This window comes from Pyrgilauda ruficollis, unplaced genomic scaffold (assembly GCF_017590135.1).
Source record: "Pyrgilauda ruficollis isolate IOZ18807 unplaced genomic scaffold, ASM1759013v1 scaffold287, whole genome shotgun sequence".
In the NCBI taxonomy this organism is placed as follows: Eukaryota; Metazoa; Chordata; class Aves; order Passeriformes; family Passeridae; genus Pyrgilauda; species Pyrgilauda ruficollis.
Window position 1 is genome coordinate 173380 of NW_024524233.1, and position 23761 is coordinate 197140.

General features: G+C 55.1%; 3 protein-coding genes across 6 annotated transcripts in view; 2 read left to right on the forward strand and 1 right to left on the reverse strand.

Annotated features, from left to right (window-relative positions):
* The first annotated feature begins 5780 nt into the window (after positions 1–5780).
* CCDC166 (coiled-coil domain containing 166) lies at positions 5781–6679 on the forward strand. The gene has a single exon (XM_041472242.1). The coding sequence runs from the start codon at positions 5798–5800 to the stop codon at positions 6638–6640; it is 843 nt and encodes a 280-aa protein (XP_041328176.1). The 5' UTR covers positions 5781–5797; the 3' UTR covers positions 6641–6679.
* A 4170-nt stretch (positions 6680–10849) lies between these two features.
* Positions 10850–12270, forward strand: LOC121356139 (erythroblast NAD(P)(+)--arginine ADP-ribosyltransferase-like). Its single transcript, XM_041472243.1, has 2 exons — positions 10850–11178; positions 11971–12270. Exons 1-2 carry the CDS (start codon positions 10941–10943, stop codon positions 12054–12056), a joined length of 324 nt encoding a protein of 107 aa, XP_041328177.1. The 5' UTR covers positions 10850–10940; the 3' UTR covers positions 12057–12270.
* A 1284-nt stretch (positions 12271–13554) lies between these two features.
* PUF60 (poly(U) binding splicing factor 60) overlaps positions 13555–23761 on the reverse strand; it is a 30117-nt gene continuing 19910 nt past the window's right edge. For all 4 annotated transcript variants that reach the window (XM_041472244.1, XM_041472245.1, XM_041472246.1 and 1 more), the window contains 5 exons: positions 23005–23218; positions 22406–22596; positions 19767–19902; positions 18064–18299; positions 13555–14586 (listed from right to left, as the gene is read on the reverse strand). In XM_041472244.1, coding sequence (XP_041328178.1) covers positions 14287–14586; positions 18064–18299; positions 19767–19902; positions 22406–22596; positions 23005–23218 — 1077 coding nt within the window. In that variant the 3' untranslated portion in view covers positions 13555–14286. The remainder of the gene's footprint in view (positions 14587–18063; positions 18300–19766; positions 19903–22405; positions 22597–23004; positions 23219–23761) is intronic.

The window sequence follows — 23761 nt, forward strand, 5'->3', positions numbered from 1 at the left end:
CAGGGATGGAGCCGCTGGTGTCACCACAACTGGCTGGCTACACACAGAGCACCACCGGTGGACACTGTCCAAGCTCTGGACACTGGACAGGCCCTGTGGACACTGGACATGCCCTGGACACTGGACAGGCCCTGGACACCGGACAGGCCCTGTGGACACTGGACAGGCCCTGGACACTGGACAGGCCCTGTGGACACTGGACAAGCCCTGGACACTGGACAAGCCCTGGACACTGGACAGGCCCTGTGGACACTGGACAAGCTCTGGCCACTGTCCAAGCTCTGGACACTGGACAAGCCCTGGACACTGGACAAGCTCTGGACACTGGACAAGCCCTGTGGACACTGGACAAGCCCTGGACACTGGACAAGCCCTGGACAAGCCCTGGACACTGTCCAAGGCCTGGACCCTCTCCCTGAGCCATGGTGGGGTATCAGTGTGTAGCTTTGTGGCCTGGGGAGGGAGGGGCACACTGGGGATTTTCTTCTCTTTTTGGGTATTTTTTCCTCCCTTCCCATACTTTTCTTTCCAATTATGAAAACGGTTCTTACTCAATCCATGAATTTCCTTTCCCTTTTTCTCCACCTGATCCTGCTCTGGTGACTTTGGAGCCAGGCCTGCAGTGACAGCACAGGGGGAATGGTTGCCCACTGCCAGAGGGCAGGGATGGGTGGGATTCGGGCAGGAATTGTTCCCTGGCAGGGTGGGCAGCCCTGGCACAGGGTGCCCAGAGCAGCTGTGGCTGCCCCTGGGTCCCTGGCAGTGCCCAAGGCCAGGCTGGATGAGCTTGGAGCAGCCTGGGACAGTGGGAATTGTCCCTGCCATGGCACAGAGTAGAACGAGGTGAGCTTTAAAGTCCCTCCACCCCAGCACCATCCTGGGATCCCCTGGTGATATGGAACGAGAAATCCATCTCAGCTTTTTGCCACATTCTGCCTGCTTCTTCCGTCCTTTTTTTTCCTACCACTTTTAGCTTAATTTCCCCATTTCCCACCTCTTGTTACAACAAAACTCCTCTTTATTCCTGCAGATTTTTTGCCACCTTCTCTATGAAAGTTGAAACAGCTTCTTTTTATTTCAACATCCACCTTTCCACACATCCAGTTCCCCAGGTTTTCAAAGAAATAAAACAATAAATAATGAAATAATCCTTAACTGTTCCAGGTACATGAATTCCATAAAGCCTGCTAAACTCAGTCCAGCACGCTGCCCTGGAGCTGGCATCCAGGAGAAGCTGAAGGTTTGGAGAGCCAGCTGAGGGACCTTGATCTGTGGGATCCCTGGGATCGGTGGGATCCGTGGGATCTGTGGAATCCCTGGGATCTATGGGATCTGTGGGGTCTGTGGGATCTGTGGGGTCTGTGGGATCCGTGGGATCCCTGGGATCAGTGGGGTCTCTGGGGTCCATGGGGCGGTGGGATCCGTGGGATCTGTGGAATCCCTGGGATCTATGGGATCTGTGGGGTCTGTGGGATCTGTGGGGTCTGTGGGATCCGTGGGATCCCTGGGATCAGTGGGGTCTCTGGGGTCCATGGGGTCCATGGGATCTGTGGGGTCTGTGGGATCTGTGGGGTCTGTGGGATCTGTGGGGTCTGTGGGATCCCTGGGATTTGTGGGATCCCTGGGATCTGTGGGATCCACGGGATCCCTGGGATGTGTGGGATCCATGGGATCTGTGGGGTCCGTGGGATCCCTGGGATCACTGGAATCCATGGTATCCGTGGGATCTGTGGGATCCATGGGATCAGTGGGATCTGTGGGATCAGTGGGATTCACAGGATCTGTGGGATCCCTGGGATCACTGGAATCCATGGTGTCCATGGGATCTGTGGGGTCCATGGGATCAGTGGGATCCCTGGAATCTGTGGGATCTGTGGGGTCCATGGGATCCGTGGGATGTGTGGGATCCATGGGATCTGTGGCGTTCGTGGGATCTGTGGGATCACTGGAATCCATGGTGTCCATGGGATCTGTGGGGTCCATGGGATCAGTGGGATCCCTGGAATCTGTGGGATCTGTGGGGTCCATGGGATCCGTGGGATGTGTGGGATCCATGGGATCTGTGGCGTTCGTGGGATCTGTGGGATCACTGGAATCCATGGTGTCCATGGGATCTGTGGGGTCCATGGGATCAGTGGGATCCCTGGAATCTGTGGGATCTGTGGGGTCCATGGGATCCGTGGGATGTGTGGGATCCATGGGATCTGTGGCGTTCGTGGGATCTGTGGGATCACTGGAATCCATGGTGTCCATGGGATCTGTGGGGTCCATGGGATCAGTGGGATCCCTGGAATCTGTGGGATCTGTGGGGTCCATGGGATCCGTGGGATGTGTGGGATCCATGGGATCTGTGGCGTTCGTGGGATCTGTGGGATCACTGGAATCCATGGTGTCCATGGGATCTGTGGGGTCCATGGGATCAGTGGGATCCCTGGAATCTGTGGGATCTGTGGGGTCCATGGGATCCGTGGGATGTGTGGGATCCATGGGATCTGTGGCGTTCGTGGGATCTGTGGGATCACTGGAATCCATGGTGTCCATGGGATCTGTGGGGTCCATGGGATCAGTGGGATCCCTGGAATCTGTGGGATCTGTGGGGTCCATGGGATCCGTGGGATGTGTGGGATCCATGGGATCTGTGGCGTTCGTGGGATCTGTGGGATCACTGGAATCCATGGTGTCCATGGGATCTGTGGGGTCCATGGGATCAGTGGGATCCCTGGAATCTGTGGGATCTGTGGGGTCCATGGGATCCGTGGGATGTGTGGGATCCATGGGATCTGTGGCGTTCGTGGGATCTGTGGGATCACTGGAATCCATGGTGTCCATGGGATCTGTGGGGTCCATGGGATCAGTGGGATCCCTGGAATCTGTGGGATCTGTGGGGTCCATGGGATCCGTGGGATGTGTGGGATCCATGGGATCTGTGGCGTTCGTGGGATCTGTGGGATCACTGGAATCCATGGTGTCCATGGGATCTGTGGGGTCCATGGGATCAGTGGGATCCCTGGAATCTGTGGGATCTGTGGGGTCCATGGGATCCGTGGGATGTGTGGGATCCATGGGATCTGTGGCGTTCGTGGGATCTGTGGGATCACTGGAATCCATGGTGTCCATGGGATCTGTGGGGTCCATGGGATCAGTGGGATCCCTGGAATCTGTGGGATCTGTGGGGTCCATGGGATCCGTGGGATGTGTGGGATCCATGGGATCTGTGGCGTTCGTGGGATCTGTGGGATCACTGGAATCCATGGTGTCCATGGGATCTGTGGGGTCCATGGGATCAGTGGGATCCCTGGAATCTGTGGGATCTGTGGGGTCCATGGGATCCGTGGGATGTGTGGGATCCATGGGATCTGTGGCGTTCGTGGGATCTGTGGGATCACTGGAATCCATGGTGTCCATGGGATCTGTGGGGTCCATGGGATCAGTGGGATCCCTGGAATCTGTGGGATCTGTGGGGTCCATGGGATCCGTGGGATGTGTGGGATCCATGGGATCTGTGGCGTTCGTGGGATCTGTGGGATCACTGGAATCCATGGTGTCCATGGGATCTGTGGGGTCCATGGGATCAGTGGGATCCCTGGAATCTGTGGGATCTGTGGGGTCCATGGGATCCGTGGGATGTGTGGGATCCATGGGATCTGTGGCGTTCGTGGGATCTGTGGGATCACTGGAATCCATGGTGTCCATGGGATCTGTGGGGTCCATGGGATCAGTGGGATCCCTGGAATCTGTGGGATCTGTGGGGTCCATGGGATCCGTGGGATGTGTGGGATCCATGGGATCTGTGGCGTTCGTGGGATCTGTGGGATCACTGGAATCCATGGTGTCCATGGGATCTGTGGGGTCCATGGGATCAGTGGGATCCCTGGAATCTGTGGGATCTGTGGGGTCCATGGGATCCGTGGGATGTGTGGGATCCATGGGATCTGTGGCGTTCGTGGGATCTGTGGGATCACTGGAATCCATGGTGTCCATGGGATCTGTGGGGTCCATGGGATCAGTGGGATCCCTGGAATCTGTGGGATCTGTGGGGTCCATGGGATCCGTGGGATGTGTGGGATCCATGGGATCTGTGGCGTTCGTGGGATCTGTGGGATCACTGGAATCCATGGTGTCCATGGGATCTGTGGGGTCCATGGGATCAGTGGGATCCCTGGAATCTGTGGGATCTGTGGGGTCCATGGGATCCGTGGGATGTGTGGGATCCATGGGATCTGTGGCGTTCGTGGGATCTGTGGGATCACTGGAATCCATGGTGTCCATGGGATCTGTGGGGTCCATGGGATCAGTGGGATCCCTGGAATCTGTGGGATCTGTGGGGTCCATGGGATCCGTGGGATGTGTGGGATCCATGGGATCTGTGGCGTTCGTGGGATCTGTGGGATCACTGGAATCCATGGTGTCCATGGGATCTGTGGGGTCCATGGGATCAGTGGGATCCCTGGAATCTGTGGGATCTGTGGGGTCCATGGGATCCGTGGGATGTGTGGGATCCATGGGATCTGTGGCGTTCGTGGGATCTGTGGGATCCCCTGGATCATCCCTGGGGATCAAACCCCACTCTGGAACCCGGCTGGGGATGGGATCTCCCTGGAGCTTCCCTGGGGATCAAACCCCACTGTGGAACCTGGCTGGGGATGGGATCCCCCTGGATCATCCCTGGGGATCAAACCCCACTGTGGAACCCGGCTGGGATGGGATCCTGCTGGAGCTTCCCTGGGGATCAAACCCCACTGTGGAACCCGGCTGGGGATGGGATCCTGCTGGATCATCCCTGGGGATCAAACCCCACCATGGAACCCGGCTGGGGGGATCCCCCTGGATCATCCCTGGGGATCAAACCCCACCATGGAACCCGGCTGGGGATGGGATCCCCCTGCAGGGCCCCCTGCATCCCTCCCCTGTGACCTCAGCTCATCTCCATGGACACGGCTCAAACACACAGAGCCAGCCAGCAGCAAGCTGGGAGCCGTGGGACCCGGGAAAACCTGGCAGCAGGGGAGGTCAGTGCCCTAAATTACCACATTTTATAATCCCAACTTTGTCCTTTTCCCATGGGGATGTGGGAATTCTCTGATGCTCACACATCCCCTGCACCAACCCCCCAAAATTCCCTACATCACTGCAGCCTGGGCTGGGATTTTGCTGGATTCATTCTGTTTTTCACCCATCTTCTGGAACTTTGCATTTTTTTTCCTTAGGAATTTGTATGAGTTGTATTAGGAAATGAGAGAATTTGTAATTACAAATATTCGCTAAAACCATCAGACTTGTCAGACTCCAGCTTAAATCCTGAATTCCAGCATTCTACACTGGAATAAATAGTTCAGAAATTCAGCCAATCCTGAAATTAATGCTTAGAAAGTGTTTAAAAACCTGAATCTCATTAAATTAATGCTGAAAAAAATTTTTTTTTAAATAGAATCTCCTGAAATTGGGATGTGAGGTACTGGACAGGAGGTACTGGTTTGGGATGCAGCTGCCTCTTTAAACACTGGAATCAGTGAGGGAGGAATGGGGCAGAATTGCACTTTTCCTCCAAACTGCAGGAATATCCCAACACCATGTGGCAAAAAAAAAGAGTAATATTTAAAAATGTGCGTTTTTGTTTCTCTCCTGAGGCAAATCGGGATGGGAAACGCAAATCCAGGAATGGCACCAAACAGTTTTGGGTCAAACATTGGAGCTGCTGGAGGAACCAGTTGGAAACTCAAGGGCAGTACTGGGGCAAAAACCTTCACTCTGAGCTGGTGTTTTTTCTTCTGTTTCAGTTTTCCAGTTTGATTGGGATATGGCATCCAAAACAAAGAAGAGCAAGGATGAAGAGGCACCCCAGGAAAGCAGCGACACAGAGGACCCTGTCCGGGAGAGGAAGCTGTACCTGCAGGGAGAATGCAGGATCCTCACACAGCACCTGGACACCTACCTGGGAAGGGCGGAGCAGCTCCTGCAGGGCAGCAGACACCTGGAGAAGGAAGCCCAGCGCATCCAGGAGCAGAGCCAGTCTTACCTGAGCTGCGGAGCAAAGCTCAGCCAGGACCCGCCGGGCATGGTCATCACCCTGAACGAGCAGAACTGCCGAGACCTGGCCCGAATCCAGGCGCAGAAGGAGGAGCTGGTGCCGCGCTACGCCGGCAAGGAGCAGGAGGTGCGGAGCGCCCTGCGGGACACGGAGGCCGAGGCCTCGCGCCTGGACGCGGAGCTGGAGCAGCTGGAGCCCTGCAAGGAGCAGAAGGTGCAGGCGGAGCAGAGGGTGAAGGCGCTGGAGAAGGAGCTGCGGGTGACCAGGATCCGCTGTGCTGAGGAGACCCACGCCGTCAGGAGCAGGTTCCTGCAGGAGAAGGCCGAGTGCGAGCAGGAGTTCCAGCAGAGGATGCAGCAGCTCACCTGGGGGGCGGAGGAGGTGGCGCTGCAGGCTCTGATCCAGCACGTGGAGCAGGTGAAGGCCGAGAACAGGCTCCTGCGCCACGAGCTGCTGGGGCTCCTCCAGCACTGCCAGCTCCTCAGGGACGCCAGGACCCGGCTGCGGGACCAGCAGGAGCAGCTGCTCCGGGAGAACCGCTGTGCCCAGCTCACGCCAGCGCGCCGCCGCAGGGACAGCCTGCCCTGCCTGCCCGCCAGGGTGGGCCACTGACCCCGAACCAGCCAGAGCACCCAGAGCACCCAGAGCACCCCAGAGCACCCCGAACCACCCAAAGCACCCCGAACCACCCAAAGCAGCCCAAAGCGCACCCCAGAGCACCCCAAAGCACCCCGAACCACCCAAAGCACCCCGAACCACCCAAAGCAGCCCAAAGCGCACCCCAGAGCACCCCAAAGCACCCCGAACCACCCAAAGCACCCCAGAGCACCCCAAAGCACCCCAAAGCACCCTAAAGCTGCAGTGCGGGGAGCAGGGAAGAGCCCAAAGCATCCCAAAGCACCCGCCCAAAGCGCACCCCAAAGCAGCCCAAAGCACCCCGAACCACCCAAAGCAGCCCAAAGCGCACCCCGAGGCACCCCAAAGCACCCCAAAGCAGCCCAAAGCACCCCAAAGCCCAAAGCAGCCCAAAGCAGCCCAAAGCAGCCCAAACCACCCAAAGCACCCCAAAGCACCCCAGACCACCCCAAAGCACCCCAAAGCAGCCCAAAGCACCCCAAAGCACCCTGAACCACCCCAAAGCACCCAAAGCACCCCAAAGCACCCCAAAGCACCTAGCCCTGACCTGCAGGAGCCAAGCAGGGAAGCGACCAAATCCTTCTGCCAGTGGGAGCACTGACGGCTTTGAGCTCTTGTCGCAAGGATCCATCAAATATATTTATGGGCTAGATCCATACGGATGTTCTCCTTCAGCTCCAGGGAGGAGGGAGCTGCCCCGGCCCTGGAAGGGCTCAAGGCCAGGGTTGGATGGGGCTTGGAGCAGCCTGTGGTGGAAGGTGTCCCTGCCCACGGCACTGGGGTGAAATGGAGAGGGCTTTTCCAGAATTCCATGAAATGATGGTTTTCAGAGCAGCAGCTCTGGGGCTCTGCAGGAGGGAGGTGCCAGGGACCATCCCCGGGAGCTCTGGTGCCATTGGGAACAGGAGGGATCGAGCTGGAGCTCTGCTCCAGGCTCCAGCTGAGCTCCAGGAGTGAATTGTCGGACCAACAGAGGCTTCCCTGCTCACTCCCCACGCAACTGCCAGGGACAAGCCTGGGAATCAACTCACACACACAAAAAAACCCCCTAAAACAACACCCACGGCTATAAACTGAGGTGATTTCAGCCACCCCTGGGTTTGGCTGCAGGTGAAGGACTCTGGAGCATGGCATCCTCAAATCCCAGCATCCCAAAATCCCTGCATCCCCAAATTTCAGAATCCCAAAATCCCTGCATCCCCCCAACCCAGCATCCCCAAATCCCTGCATCCCCAAATCCCTGCGTGTCAAAATCCCTGCATCCCAAACCCCAGCATTCCAAACACCAGCTGCTGTAGGCACAGCATCCCCAAATTTCAGCATCCTCAAATCCCAGCATCCCAAAATCCCTGCATCCCCAAATCCCAGCATCCCTGTCGGAGAAGGGAGACTGGACAATACTCTCTACACTTCTCTCTACACATCCCCAAATCCCAGCATCCCAAAGCCCAGCTGCTGTAGACATGGTATCCCAAAACTCCAGCATCCCAAAATCCCTGCACCCCAAATTCCTGCACCCCAAAATCCCTGCATCCCCAAACCCCGGCTGTTGCAGACACAGCATCACAAATCCCAGCATCCCAAAATCCCTTCAGTCCCAAAATCCCAGCATCCCCAGATCCCTGCATCCCAAACCCCAGCTGCTGCACACACAGCATTCCAGCATCCCTCACTCCATCCTGCCAGGAACACGAGCTGGAATCATCAGCTTGGAATATTTCACTTGCAGTGATGAAAAACTCTGGAACTGTGTTTTCTCAAAGCTCTTTCACTGAAATAACACCTCTGCCAAGTGTTTTTCAGGGAAAACCAGGCTCTGCCAGCTGACAAAACTTCCAGTAACTTAAAATATTTAAATGCCAGTAATTTAAAATATTTAAAAGATAGAGACCAGGTGATTCCACAACTCCTTTGGCCACAGCCTTTGTTACCCCAGCTGTAATTTGTGTAATTTGAATAGAAGAATTAGAACAGAGGATGTGTAATTTGAATAGAAGTGTGCAGTATCACGTGGTGGAAAACTTAGAGTTTAAGGTTTAAAGTTTTTTTAAGTTTGCCCAGCTGCAATGAAGAACTAAAGCTCAGCAGCACAGCTGACGAATCCTTCTCACGCTTCACAAAAAACCTGCACAGATTTTAAAATCTGCACTAAATCAGGCAAATTCCAAACATTTTCCTCTCACTGTTGCTTGATCCCACACAGAGCTCCCTGCCCTGCTGAGGGCCAGGATCAGCTGCATCCACAGCCCTTGGGAATGTCATTTTATCTCTATCACAACTCAGGAATTCCCTTATGGCTGAAATTTTAAACCCCCAATAGCGAAAAGAGACAATTTACAAAAACAATTCAACTTTCCAGCATGTGGTGACATACTCCCAGATGTGAACCGCTGGCACTGCCACAGTTTACTGGTTTTATTTTGCAATTTAACATTTTGTGGCACGTGAGAGGCTTGAGGCCACTTAAAAGAACCACCAGCAAAGGCATCAGCAAAAGGAGGTTTGGAATAAAAGCAAAACCACCACGAGGTTCGTGGGCAAAGCTCACTCAGGGGTTAAAGCACAGAGACAAAAATCAAACACTGGCCAACCTAAAGCTAAAATCACCCCAGCCTGACTCAGCCCGCATCCAAAGGGTGAAGGATCCCGGGGGAACATCCCCAAACAGAGCTGAGGAGCTGGCAGGGATAGCACAGGGATAAAATGCTTCTAAAATCATGGAATATCAGGGGAGTTGGAAAGGAAGGATAGGCCTGGCAGGCCCTGGGAAAACGTGAGGCTGCGCCTGTGTAATCACTTAATGATAAATGATATCATTAGATGCAATGATTGTTTGGTAATTGGATATAATTATTGTTTAATCGCAACAAGAATCATGAGAATTTGGGGAATTTGATGGGAATTACAAAAATCCATGCTTGGATGAAATCAATGTATTCAATAGAACAATATGTTTAATAATTAATATGTAGTTATATAACGATAAGGGTATAAAAACGTGTTCATCCTTGTGAAAAATGTGTATTTTATTATTGGCTTTTTGCAAATATTAAAATGAATATTACATGTGTTATGTTAGAAAGTTATGCTGAATTAATTTTCTTAAGTAGTGTGTTAAATATAGTTTTAGGTTATAACATAATGCTAAAATAGAAACTGTGCCATGTAAGATACTTTTTTTAAAAAAAAAGGACTCGCACTGAGACAGCAGCCACAGGACACCTAAAACTTTCAGAGAAAAAGAATTTATTGCTCTCTTATTGAGTTTTTCCCATCTTGCTCAGACGCTGCCAGGATTCAGAGGAAATTGTTGACACTGACCAGCCAGAATCCTTTGTTTGAATGGAATTCATGCATCATGTATGAGGTGTATGAATATGCAATGGGCTGTTGCTTTTAAGGGTTAATCCTCTGTTAATGTGTGTCCTTTTTCGGGCTTATTTCACCTAGAAAAGGTACCCGGACCGTCTGTAACTCTTTGTTTTTATTGTTTCATATTGTCCTAATCTCAATTGTCCAAATTTTTATTACTCTAATTACTTACTATTTTTATAACCATTTTATTGCAATAAAACTTTAAAAAAAATTAAAAGCAAGTGTTTGGTGTTTTTCACAATCCCGGTTTGGGTCTGCACCCCTGACACCCCGAGCTCTTGGATTTAACAATTCTGTGATTTTGTGTTCCTGACAGCACAGGGGGTGCACAGGTGCAGGGACAGGGGCACACCTGTGAAAAACGCCAATCGCTTCTTCTTTAAAATGTTAAAAGTTTCATCGCAATAAAATGCTTATAAAAATAGTAATGTAATTAGAGCAATAGAAATTTGGACAATTGAGATTAGGACAATATGAGACAATGAAAACAAAGAGTTATGGACAGTCTGGGTACCTCTTTCTGGGCAAAATAAGCCCGAAAAAGGACACACATTAACAGAGGATTAACCCTTAAAAGCAACAGCCCATTGCATATTCATACACCTCATACATGATGCTTGAATTCCATTCAAACAAAGGATTCTGGCTGGTCAGTGTCAACAATTTCCTCTGAATCCTGCCAGTGTCTTCAGGGAAGAAGTTTTTTCTGATAAAGGGGCAATAAATTATTTTTCTCTGAAAGGTTGAGGTGTCCTGTGGCTGCTGTCTCAGTGGGAGTTCCTCATTCCTTTCTTTAAAAAAATAGGACGCTCAGACAGGGCGGTGTCTCGAGGCGTTCCTGTGGGCGTGTGGGGTCCAGTTCGACGTGCAGCGCGGTGACACCATCCGGCTCGGTCAGTTCATGGCGGCGTTCCTGAGCAAACCAACGGGGGAGTGCTCCAATGTCATGCTGGCCGAGGTGCACACGTGCCACGGCCTGGAAATCCAGTTTTTCACCAAACATCCGGGAGAGCCGGTGGTGCTGATCCCGCCCTTCGAGACCTTCAAGGTCACCCAAGTCACCCGGGAACGGGACAAGACACAGCTCCAGCTCCGCTCCACCGGGACCTTCAGCAACTACAACTGCGAGTGGCTGCGAGGTGACAGCACAGGGGACAGCCTGGGGAGATGGGGACACCCAGGGTGGCCATGGGGACACCCATGATAAGGCAGAGGGGACAGGGACACTCGCTGGGGACTGGGACAGGGACACCCACTGTGTGTGGGGGGACAGGGATACCCTGGGTGCAGACACCAAGTCTGGGGAGACTCGTTGTGAGCACAGGGACAGGGACCCCCACGCCAGGGCACAGGGATAGGGACCCCCACTTCTGGGGATAGGGACCCCCATGCCAGGGCACAGGGACAGGGATCCCCATGCCAGGGCACAGGGATAGGGACCCCCACTTCTGGGAGGGGACAGGGACAGGGACCCCATGTCAGGGCACAGGGACAGGGACCCCCACTTCTGGGGACAGGGACAGAACCCCCACGCCAGGGCACAGGGACAGGGACCCCCACTTCTGGGAGGGGACAGGGACAGGGACCCCCATGCCAGGGGACAAGGGACAGTGACAGTGACACAGACAGGGACCCCCAGGGTACCAGCCCTGTCCCTCTCTGGTAAAGGCAGTGCTCTGGGGAGGGGCCCTGTGGGTGGAACACGGGTGGGCCAGGACCCCCATGGCACTCCCTGACTGCCCCTGGCTGCTGCCACCTCTAAGCCCACCATGACTCCCCTGACCTCCCTGGCCCCTGTACCCCCCGTTCCCCCCCGTCACCTGTCCCCTCATGCCCCCTTCACTCCTGCCACCCCTGAACCCCCATTTTGGCCGTTCCCGACCCCCTCACTCCCCCCATGGTCTCTCATTTTGCCCCTCTTTGTTGTCCAGGTGGGAGCATCCCCAGGGACCCCTTCCACTTTGGAGGACCCCTCCTGGCCACCACAGCCCTGGCAGTGGCCACCGGGATCCTCTGAGCTCTAGGCCACCGAGGTCACCGAGGTCTCTGTGGCCACTGTGGCAGCCGTGGCCACCATCATCACCAAGGCTCCCTCAGCTCCAAGGCTGCCACAGCCGCTGTGACCGCTGTGCCCACCGAGGCCATGGTGCAAACAATTCTATTAACCTATTCTTCCATAACAATTCCATTAAATAAATCTGACAAAGCCAGCAAAAAGTGACAGTTCCGAAGCCGGGCTCGATGTCATTCTCCAGAAAAACACTCGTGGGAGCGTCTCTTTCCCTCAGCCTTGAAGAGAATCCTTGGGAAGCATTCCCTTCCCGAGGGAGGAACCTCACACGCATTTCATTCCAAGCAGGAACAGGGGAGAGGAATCGCTGTCTGAGGGGGGACAGGACATTCCCAGGGTCAGGTGATGACAGCCAGGCCCAGCTCTGGTGTTTTACCCTCAGTTGTCAGTTCGGGGTAGGGGATTTGGTCTGATTTTAGCCCAATTCAGCACCAAAATCAGCACCAGACCCCTCTCAGTGCAGCCCCAATGGCCACAAATGGGAATCCCTGCATCCCCAAATCCCTGCATCCCAAACCCCAGCTGCTGCAGACACAGCATCCCCAAATCCCTGCATCCCACACCCCAGCTGCTGCAGACACAGCATCCCCAAATCCCTGCATCCCAAATCCCTGTATCCCCAAATCCCTGTATCCCCGAATCCCTGCATCCCACACCGCAGCTGCTGCAGACACCCCTGCATCCCAAATCCCTGTATCCCCGAATCCCTGCATCCCACACCGCAGCTGCTGCAGACACAGCGTTCCCGAGCCCAGCTGCCGCAGCCCCCAGCTGCATGCCAGCGTGCCAGCTGTGCAGCTCGTGCTGCTGGCTGTGCTCCAGGCTGCGCCATTCCAGCCCTGCTGAGTCTCCCAGCTCTGCTGCAGGACATGCCCAGGCCTGGCAGCAACGCCCGGAATTCCCTGCTGCAGTTCCCTGGACATCATCCTGCTTAGATCGGCATTTCGTAAGTGACAGGATCATTTCCTCCAGCCTCCTGCTGGATCCCAGACCTGTGGAATTCCTGAGCACAGGCTCAGCGCAGTTCCTCTGGATCAGGGCTCCCTCCCAGCACCCCGTTCCTTGCTGTGCCAGGACAGGAGCCCCCAAGGGTGAATCCCCCTCCCCAAGCTCCCCCTTGGCTCCATCCCAACCCCCTGGGGCCCATCCTGGAGGGAGCTCGGGGCTGGGCAGGGGCACCCACAGGACCTCTGTGGGCCAGCCCTGCTCCCCAGAGTGCCAAACTGGGCCGAGGAGGGACCAAACTGGGCCGAGGAGGGGCCGAACTGGGCCGAGGAGGGACCAAACTGGGCCGAGGAGGGGCCAAACTGGGCCGAGGAGGGGCCGAACTGGGCTGAGGAGGGGCCAAACTGGGCCGAGGAGGTGTCAGTGCAGTGCCAGCCCTGGGCCAGCCTGGCCGAGGTGGTGGCAGCCCTGTCACACACACACGCACAAGTGACACCGCCTTTGTTTGCGTTTTTATCTCAACTCCCCAGACCCCAGATCCCTGTGCCCGCCCTGGAATGTCCTGGAATGTCCTTTACACAAAAACCCTGGGAGGCAGAGGGGGCAGGGCCGGTCCCCAGAGTAGAGCTTGGCCAATTCCTTGGAACAGAGCTGGGCTGATTCCCTGGATCCGAGCTTGGCCAATTCCTTGGAACACAGTTGGACCATTTCCCCGGATCTAAGCTTGGACAAGCCCTGGGACCAGAGCTGGGCCAATTCCCTGGATCTGAGCTCAACCAGATGAGCCCTGGGATCACAGATAGACCAATTCCCAGGAGCCAAGCCCAGCCAAGCCCTGGGATCAGAGTCAGGCCCATTCCCAGATCCAGGCCCTGGGATCAGTCAGGCCCATTCCCAGATCCAGGCCCTGGGATCAGTCAGGCCCATTCCCAGATCCAGGCCCTGGGATCAGTCAGGCCCATTCCCAGATCCAGGCCCTGGGATCAGTCAGGCCCATTCCCAGATCCAGGCCCTGGGATCAGTCAGGCCCATTCCCAGATCCAGGCCCTGGGATCATAGTCAGGCCCATCCCCCGAGCCAGGCCCTGGGATCAGAGTCAGGCCCATCCCCAGATCCAGGCCCTGGGAGCAGGGCTGGGATCAGCCCCAGATCCAGGCCCTGGGATCAGAGCTGGGCCCATGCCCAGATCCAGGCCCTGGGAGCAGGGCTGGGATCAGCCCCGGGGCGCAGTTCATGCCGAGAGGTCGCTGTTGTCGAACCTCTCCTGGTCGTAGACCTCGGCCACCACCTTCCTGCCCGCGAACCAGCGCCCGTTGAGCGCCTGGATGGCCTTGTGAGTCTCTGAGGCCATGGAGAACTCCACGAAGATCTTGACGATGATCTCGGCGTCCTCCTCCTCGCCCTGCTTCTCCTGGTAGATGATGACCCTGTTCACGGCCCCGAACTTGCCGCACTCCTCCGTCACCTCTCCCTCCAGGTCGTCGTCGATGTCCTTGGGGTCCACCATGTTCCGCAGCACCATCACCGTGGACTGCAAGGGAGGGAGCGGGCAATGAACGCCTGGGGACACGCAGGGGCACAGCCCTGCACCCCAAACCCCAAACCCCACTGCTGGGCACTGCAGGCACGCCCCAGGACCTCTGGCTCAGGCTCTCAGGGACGATCGCTGAGTTTCTATTGCTGCCTGGCAACCCGACAAAGGAGGAATGAGGAGGAGGACTTCATCTTATTAGAAGGCTAATTCATTACTTTATTATACTGCATTATGTTACATCTAAACTGAATCTGCCAAGCACCTGCTCTGCAAACTCTGCACTCATCTGGTGACTGCCCACACACACTCCTGGTCCTGACAGGCCAAGGAAACAAACCACCATCACTCTGGGCAAACAATCTCCACAGTGCATTCTACTCTAATTCTAGTTCTGCAACACAGGCGCAGCAAATGGTAAGAACTGTTTTTCCTCTCTCTGATGTTCAGAGAATGTGAAACTCAGAAATATCCTTGGGAAGAACTGTGCCTTGCTTTTCTCTGTGAAGAGAAATGCGACAACAAGTTTGCGGGCCGGTGTGGTGCTGGCTGTGAGGAGCCAGCCCCTGGATCAGAATTCCTCTGGGCTGGGAATGCTGTGTGCCATGTCCTGGGACACACCCTGGAAGCACAACGAGTCTCGGGCACCACTCTCATTTTCCCTGTGCTGCTGCCAGCCAGGTATGTCACTGTCATATCTTCTGGAAAAATCCCTTTGCCAGGATCCTCTCCTGGGAAGCCGAGAAACCTCAGAGAAATATGTACACAATAATTATCTGATTTGCTTCTCCTGCTTTGGGATGTGGTAGGTGACTGCTTCATTGGTTTCATGTGAATTGTTTTTACTTAATGACCAATCATAGTCAAACTGTGTTGAGACTGGGGAGAGTCACAAGATTTCATTAGTGTCTTTCCAGTTTTCTGTCTGTATCCTTTCTGTAATCTTTAGTATAGTTTGGTTTAGTATTCTTTAATAACATAATATCCTAAAATAATCAACTAGCCTTCTAAGAACATGGAGTCAGATTCATCATTTCCTCGCCTTTGACAGGAGACCCTGAAAATACCACACAGGTATTTTTGGCTTCTTTCACAACTCTCTCTGTGTTCCTTTCCTGCCCTCCCGATTCCCCAGGTGCTCTGGGTGCTCCCAAGAGGACACACGGGCAGGTCACACCCCTTCCATGACTGAGCCCCTGGGGATCTCGCAGCCCAAACCAAGGGCACCTGCAGGCTCAGAATTCCAAACAGGTTCGGATGGAGCATTACATTTAAAAAGACTTAAAAGTTTTGGGTTTTTGGGGTTTTAAATTTTTTCAAACATTAAATAAGACATTTAGCTCTGCTCAGCTTCTCCCAAGTTCCCTGTGCTGCTGCCAGCCAGGTATGTCACTGTCATATCTTCTGGAAAAATCCCTTTGCCACGATTCCTCTCCTGGGAAGCTGAGAAGCCTCAGAGAAATATGTACACAATAATTGTCTGATTTGCTTCTCCTGCTTTGGGATGTGGTAGGTGACTGCTTCATTGGTTTCATGTGAATTGTTTTTACTTAATGACCAATCATAGTCAAACTGTGTTGAGACTGGGGAGAGTCACAAGATTTCATTAGTGTCTTTCCAGTTTTCTGTCTGTATCCTTTCTGTAATCTTTAGTATAGTTTGGTTTAGTATTCTTTAATAACATAATATCCTAAAATAATCAATTAGCCTTCTAAGAACATGGAGTCAGATTCATCATTTCCTCACCTTTGACAGGAGACCCTGAAAATACCACACAGGTATTTTTGGCTTCTTTCACAACTCTCTTTGTGTTCCTTTCCTGCCCTCCCGATTCCCCAGGTGCTCTGGGTGCTCCCAAGAGGACACACGGGCAGGTCACACCCCTTCCATGACTGAGCCCCTGGGGATCTCGCAGCCCAAACCAAGGGCACCTGCAGGCTCAGAATTCCAAACAGGTTCGGATGGAGCATTACATTTAAAAAGACTTAAAAGTTTTGGGTTTTTGGGGTTTTAAATTTTTTCAAACATTAAATAAGACATTTAGCTCTGCTCAGCTTCTCCCAAGCCAGGCTGTCCCACGGACTGAGGTGGTTGTGGGTGCTGGGAAGGAGCTCCAAGGTGTGTTTAACTTCAGGCACCCTTGGGAAAAGAGGGAACCCTCAATCCTCGGGGAATGCTGCCAGCACTGTCCCTCTTAGCAAATGGGGAAGAAATACTGTAGATTCCCTGTAAAAGCTCAGGGAATCTGTCAGGAGACTCCAGCAGAGGAACAAACTGGACATGCCCAGGCAAGATCACCCAGTCCCCTCCAACAGCCCCCACAGAAATCCATTAATTCATTGTTCTGTTTAATGTCCTTTTTCTATCCCTCTTTTTGTCCTCTTCCTCACTGCAATTCCCATGAACTCCTGTTTGATCGACACCTCAGGGATTCACAGAATCAGTTAAGGTGGGCAAAGACCTCCAAGACCACGGAGTCCAACCCATGACCAATGCTCACCTTGTCACCCATTCTGGGGGCTCCTCTGGGATTCCAGACAGGACTCACCCCACTATGGAATGTTGTGGGGCAAAGGTAAACTTGGTTCTTGGGACAGATTGGCCTGGCCTGTGCCAGTCCCACCCTTCCAGCCCAAAGGCCACCAGGGTTTGATTTAGTGACACCTGAGTTTGGTCAGAGACACCTCACCAGGGCCTGCTCTGAGCCCTCCAGGGGACTCGGGGAAGATCATGGAATGCCAGGATGGTTTGGGATAGAGGGACTAAGAGCCCATCCATTCCTACCCCGTGGCACGGGCAGGGACACCTTCCACCATCCCAGGTGGCTCCAAGCCCAGCCCAGCCTTGGGCACTGCCAGGGATGGGGCAGCCACAGCTTCCCTGGGCACCCTGTGCCAGGGCCCAACAACCCTCATTACTGGGATATTATATGGAATGCTAGGAAGGATTCCTTCCCAGTATCCCACCTCACCCTGCCCTCTGGCAGTAGGAAGCCATTCCCTTGTCCTGGCACTCCAAGACCATGTAAAACAATCCTGAAGAGCAAGGCCAGGTGCCCCTGAGTCTCTCCAGGTGTTCCCTGAGTGCCGTGGGTGAGCTCAGAGGTGCTGTGGGTGAGCTCGGAGGTGCCGTGGGTGTTGCTGAGCTCAGAGGTGCCATGGGTGAGCTCACAGGTGCTGTGGGTGTGGGTGAGCTCAGAGGTGCTGTGGGTGAGCTCACAGGTGCTGTGGGTGTGGATGAGCTCAGAGGTGCTGTGGGTGAGCTCACAGGTGCTGTGGGTGTTGCTGAGCTCAGAGGTGCTGTGGGTGAGCTCAGAGGTGCTGTGGGTGAGCTCAGAGGTGCCATGGGTGTTGCTGAGCTCAGAGGTGCCGTGGGTGAGCTCACAGGTGCCGTGGGTTGCTGTGGGTGCCCCTGAGCCCCCTGCCCTGCAGAGCCCAGCCTGGCACACAGCGGGCAGCTGTCCCCTGCTGTCCTCACCTCCTGCTTGCGGAGCAGCTTCTGCATGACCATGTGGCGGGCGCTGCTGCCCGAAATGCTCATGTGCTCCTGCTCGCTCAGCATCTCCGGCCGCTCCGACTCCTGGAACACCTCCTCCTCCTCCTTCTCCTTCTTCACCTCCACCAGCCCCAGAGCTGGAGGACTGGCCAGGATGGGATTCACAACCCCCACCTGCGGGATGGTCACCGGGATGGGCGGCCGGGCAGGGGTCACACCTGGGAGAGCACGGGGACAGGAGGATGGTCAGTGACAGCTGGGCAGTGGTGACAGCTGGACAATGGTCAGTGACACCTGGGTAATGGTCAGTGACAGCTGGACAGTGGTAACAGCTGGACAATGGTCAATGACACCTGGGTAATGGTCAGTGACAGCTGGACAATGGGCAGTGATACCTGGGTAATGGTCAGTGACACCTGGGTAATGGTCAGTGAGAGCTGGACAATGGTCAGTGACAGCTGGGTAATGGTCAGTGGCAGCTGGGTAATCTGGGAAACATTCAGTGGTACCAAGGCCGTGGTCAGTGACACCCAGGCCATGGTCAGTGACACCTGGACAGTGGTCAGTGACTAGGCAGTGGTCAGTGACACCGGGGCAATGGTCAGTGACAGCTGGACAATGGGCAGTGACACCTGGGTAATGGTCAGTGACAGCTGGACAATGGGCAGTGACACCTGGGTAATGGGCAGTGACAGCTGGACAATGGGCAGTGACATTTGAGCAGTGGTCAGTGACACCTGGGCAGTGGGCAGTGACATCTGGAAAACATTCAGTGGTACCTAGGCCATGGTCAGTGACACCTGGACAGTGGTCAGTGACTGGGCAGTGGTCAGTGACACCTAGACAGTGACTAGTGACAGCTGGGCAGTGGGCAGTGACAGCTGGGAAACATTCAGTGGTACCCAGACCATGGTCAGTGACACCCAGGCCATGGTCAGTGACACCTGGACAATGGTCAGGGACACCTGTGCCAATTATCCAGCTTTCCCCCCATGCCAGGTGTTCCTGCTGGGAACCCACAGCATGTCCCATCTATGGGACACCAAAACTAATCCATAAAACATCCCAGGCAGGGCCAGGGACACGGATGACAAGGGGCAGAACACACACAGGTGACAGGAGCAAGGGGACCCGCAGAGGTGACACGGGAAGAACACACATGTGTGACAGGAGGAGGGCACAGACATGTGCAGGTGACAGGAGGAGAAGCACACAGGTGACAAGAGCACACGCACATGACAGAAGGAAAAGGACACACAGATGCCAGGAGGAAGGGGGCACAGAGGCCAGGAAGAAGGGACACACAGAGGTGACTGGAAGAGGGGACACACACAGGTGCCATGAGACAAGGGACAGAGGTGCCAGGAGGAAGGGGGCACACGCAGGGGCCAGCAATAGGGGACAGAAAGGGACACATACAGGTGCCTGCAGACAGGGGACAGAGGTGGCAGGAGGAAGGGACACACACAGGTGCCTGCAGACAGGGAACAGAGGTGGCAGGAGGAAGGGACAGACACAGGTGACAGAAGGGGACACACACAGGTGCCTGCAGACAGGGGACAGAGGGGCCAGGAGGAAGGGACAGACACAGGTGCCTGCAGACAGGGGACAGAGGTGGCAGGAGGAAGGGACACACACAGGTGCCTGCAGACAGGGGACACAGGTACCAGGAGGAGGGGACCCACCTGTGATGACACCAGGGGCCTGTGCAGCCATCACGGCCTGGGGCAGGGCCCCCAGGGGCTGGGCCAGGGTCAGGGCAGGGGACACAAGCCCCGGGGTCGCCAGCGTGCCCAGCACTGCAGCTCCTGCCACGGCTTCCTGCGGGACACACGGAAAACCTGGGGTCACCCCTGCCCCAGGGACTGTCCCTGCAGAGCACCCAGCCAGCTCAGCTGTCCCACACCTGGGAAATTCCCAACACTCCCATCCCCAGGAGCTCCCAGTGCTGCTCGGGAAGGCAAAGGTGTCACCCAGCCCAGCAGGGAAACAGAAACTCTGAAGCACCTTGGAAGAAAAACCACCTCCTGGAACTCAAATCACCAAGGATACCCTGACTCCAGGTGCCCATAACTCCAACAACATCCAGGAGGAACATCCAGCTGAACAGTAAGCACTTCCATGGAAGCACTGAAATAATGTGCCTAAAACACACCCCAGGATCCCAATGTTTTTTGGCTGTTGTTGCTTTCCAGGCCACTGTGGTCCTGGTTTAATTGCTCACACCCTTCTCTCCCTTTTATTCTCGGGGCTCCTGTAACCTCTGGCGTGGCAGAGCAGAAGATCCCAAGGTTTTGTCCCTCCATCCCAGATGTTAGTGGATCTGTGACTCAAAGCTGCTGTGATATCCCAACTCTCCCCTGCATAAATGCCCAAGCTCTGGGATCCAGCCCATCCCATCAGGGCTCTGCTCCTGTGCCCACAAGGCCACTCCTATTTCCAGTGGAGATGAAGCTCCTATTGAAGGGGCATGGGAAAGTGCTGGAACAAAACCACTGCAATTTCTGGCTCCACTGGTCACCAGCTGCCCCCACTTCTCATTGAAATGGCTAAAAAACTTCTCCCAGTACTTTTGGTTCCTTCACTTCCTTACAAATCTGACTTTTCCTACCTCTGGTAGACAGGGCTGACCCTTGCTCCTCCCTCTTTAGTGCCACTCTCCTCACAGGAACAGATCCTGCAGTTTCTTGACAGAACAGCAGGATTTACCCCTCTGTACCATATCCCTACCATTTCACTTAAGCAGAGTCCATACTTCCTTCCCAAAGTGATTTTGATCCAAGTAATTCCAGCCATGTCTCAGCTTCCTCCCTGCCCTGACTGCAGAGCTTTCCAGCCCTGTGGAATCTCTGCTGGGCGCCTGCGAGTTCCAGGTGAGGGGCAGCTCCTCCCACGCCTGCCTCCACTTTTGATTCAGGGAAACACTCCCCAAAAAGCCCTTTGATGCCTCAGCTGCAGCAGCACCAGGGGCTGCACTGACCAGCAATTCCTGCCCAAGAAAATCCCACAACACAACAGTGCTGGAATTGTCTTGCTCCATGGGCTAAGGTGCCATGGGGGGATCCTGCTGCCCAAGGCAGGGATGGGGGCACAGCCATGGGAATCTGTGCCCAGTGGCCCCACCCAGGAGCTCCTGGTACTTCAGGAAAATGAAATCAGAGAACTCAAGTTCTGTATCAATATCCAACCCAACCCATCACTGCCTTTCCCTGTTTTTAGCAGCCTAAAGCCATCCCAGGCCTGTTCCACCCTGCTACAGGTGTGACCTTCAGCCAGAGTGCTGCTCACACAGCTGCTCCTGCTCCCAGCCCTCACCCCTTCCATGTCCTTCCCTGCTTTCTTTCAGCCTCTCCTGCATCCATTTTTCCCTCACTGCTGGCTTGATTTCCAGACGAGGAATTCCCTCCACCCTTCCCCACCAGTTCTTGAAATAAAGCTCTCATCAGCTGTGCCAGATCATTCCAAAATCTAGTGTCTCAGACTCCCCAGCTGCCAGGGACAAGCTTCCATGTGTGAAATCCTGGGACAGAGTATGATCTGGAATCATGGCATCCTGGAATGGCTTGTGTTGGAAGGGATCTTAAAGCTCATCCAGTCCCACCCCTTGCCATGAGCAGGGACACCTTTCAGTACCCCAGGTTGCTCCAAGCCCTGTCCAACCTGTCCTTGACAGGGCAGCTTCTCTGGGCACCCTGTGCAGTGCTCTGTGCTGTCCCTGTGCTTTACCTCTGCTGTCCCTGTCCCTCCCCTGAGCCACCCCCACGTCTCACCTGTGCCTCCCCTGAGCAGTCCCCATGTCTCACCTGAGGCTGTCCCTGTGCCTCCCTTAAGCTATCCTTGTGTCCCATCTGACCTGTCCCTCTGCCTCCCCTGTTCCACCCCGTGTCTCACCTCTGCCTCCCGTGTTCCACTCTCTCACCTGTGCCTCCCCTGTTCCACCCCTGTGTCTCACCTGTGTTCCACCCCCCTGTCTCACCTGGGCCTCCCCCTGTTCCACCCCCTGTCTCACCTCTGCCTCCCCTGTTCCACCCCTGTGTCTCCCCTGTTCCACCCCCGTGTCTCCCCTGTTCCCCCCCCTGTCTCACCTGTGTCTCCCCTGTTCCACCCCCGTGTCTCCCCTGTTCCCCCCCCTGTCTCACCTGTGTCTCCCCTGTTCCACCCCCGTGTCTCCCCTGTTCCCCCCCCTGTCTCACCTGTGTCTCCCCTGTTCCACCCCCGTGTCTCCCCTGTTCCCCCCCCTGTCTCACCTGTGTCTCCCCTGTTCCACCCCCGTGTCTCCCCTGTTCCCCCCCGTGTCTCTCCTGTGTTCCACCCCGTGTCTCACCTGTGCTGTGATCTTGGCGGTGGCAGCAGCAGCAGCCACAGCAGCTGCAGGGGGGAGCCCTCCAGGTGTGGCGGGGGTCAGCAGTGGCATCGGGGGCGTCACGGCCTTGCCCACCCGCAGGTACTGACCCCCCAGGTCAAAGAGGTTCATGGAGGACACGGCGTCCTGGGAGGACTGGGCCTTCTCATACTCTGCAGGAGGAGATCATTCACCCATGAGCCTTCCGTTGTTCAATCGTGGAATTATGGAATGGTTTGGGTGGGAAGGGACCACAAAGACCTTCCAGACCCACTTCCTGCCCCCTGCCATGGGCAGGACCACCTTCCACTGTCCCAGGCTGCTCCAAGCCTGTTCAACCTGGCCTTAGGCACTGCCAGGGCTGGGGCAGCCACAGCTCCTCTGGGCACCCAGTGCCAGCACCTCACCCCCTCACAGCCACTATAAATTATATTTCTAAATCCCGCCCTGGCCTGCTCCAAGTTTACTCCTACCCCCTAACGAAACTCCCTCACCAGGGTGCAAAGCCCAGCCCCAAGGGCAGCCCCAGGAGCAGAGCACACTCCCCCTGCCCTGCCCTGCCCAGCTCCAGCCGGCTGTACCAATGAAGCCGTAGCCTTTGTGCTTCCCTGTCGTGGGGTCCCTGGCCAGGGTGCAGGATTTGATCTTCCCAAAGGCCTCGAACACACTCTTGATGTCGTCGTCGGACAGGTCCTGGTGCACTGAGGCCACGTAGATGCGGTTGAAGGCCCGGGCCTCCTCTGCCAGCTGGTCAATGATGGGCTGAGCCTGCCCGATGTTGCTGGGCCTCCCCACCTGCAGGGACAGCGTGGGAATGGACTTGGGAAGGGCCTGGAGTACCAGGAGTGATACAGGTGCCTCCTCCAGCCAGGTCTCACATGCTCTCGGAGGCCTGTATCACACCCAAGACAGCTCAGCTACCCTTGGAGCCATAAAAATCAGCAGGATGGCTTGTTGGAAACAAAAAGGTTTCATAAAAGGCAAAATAACAAACGGGAAAACCAAGCCAGGTGCAAGAGGTTCTTGCTCCTGGTAAAACACCTCACAAAAGCAATTAGTTTCTTTGTTCTCTTCTTTTTTTCTAGTAAATTGTCCAGGCCGGACTTTTTGGCTCCTGCCCAATTGGCTCTCCTTACGTTTGAGGTGAAGTCCCCTAGGCCTGTGAGGTGGCTTTTCACCTAACCAAGGAGAGAAACTTCTGGGGTTCTTTGGTTTTTAGGGGGACAAAGGACAGCTTTGTCACTCTGTCAACAGAGGGCACATTCCTACACCGGAGTGCTGAGGGAGCTGGGAAGGGGCTCAGCCTGGAGAAAAGGAGGCTCTGGAGAACCAGGAGTG

Excerpts from the sequence above, each read along its gene's own strand:
- LOC121356139 (XM_041472243.1), top strand. The coding sequence starts at position 10,941 with ATGGCGGCGTTCCTGAGCAAACCAACGGGGGAGTGCTCCAATGTCATG. Across the intron at positions 11,179-11,970 it reads CAACTGCGAGTGGCTGCGAG|GTGGGAGCATCCCCAGGGAC; the intron begins GTGACAGCACAG and ends TTTGTTGTCCAG.
- CCDC166 (XM_041472242.1), top strand. The coding sequence starts at position 5,798 with ATGGCATCCAAAACAAAGAAGAGCAAGGATGAAGAGGCACCCCAGGAA.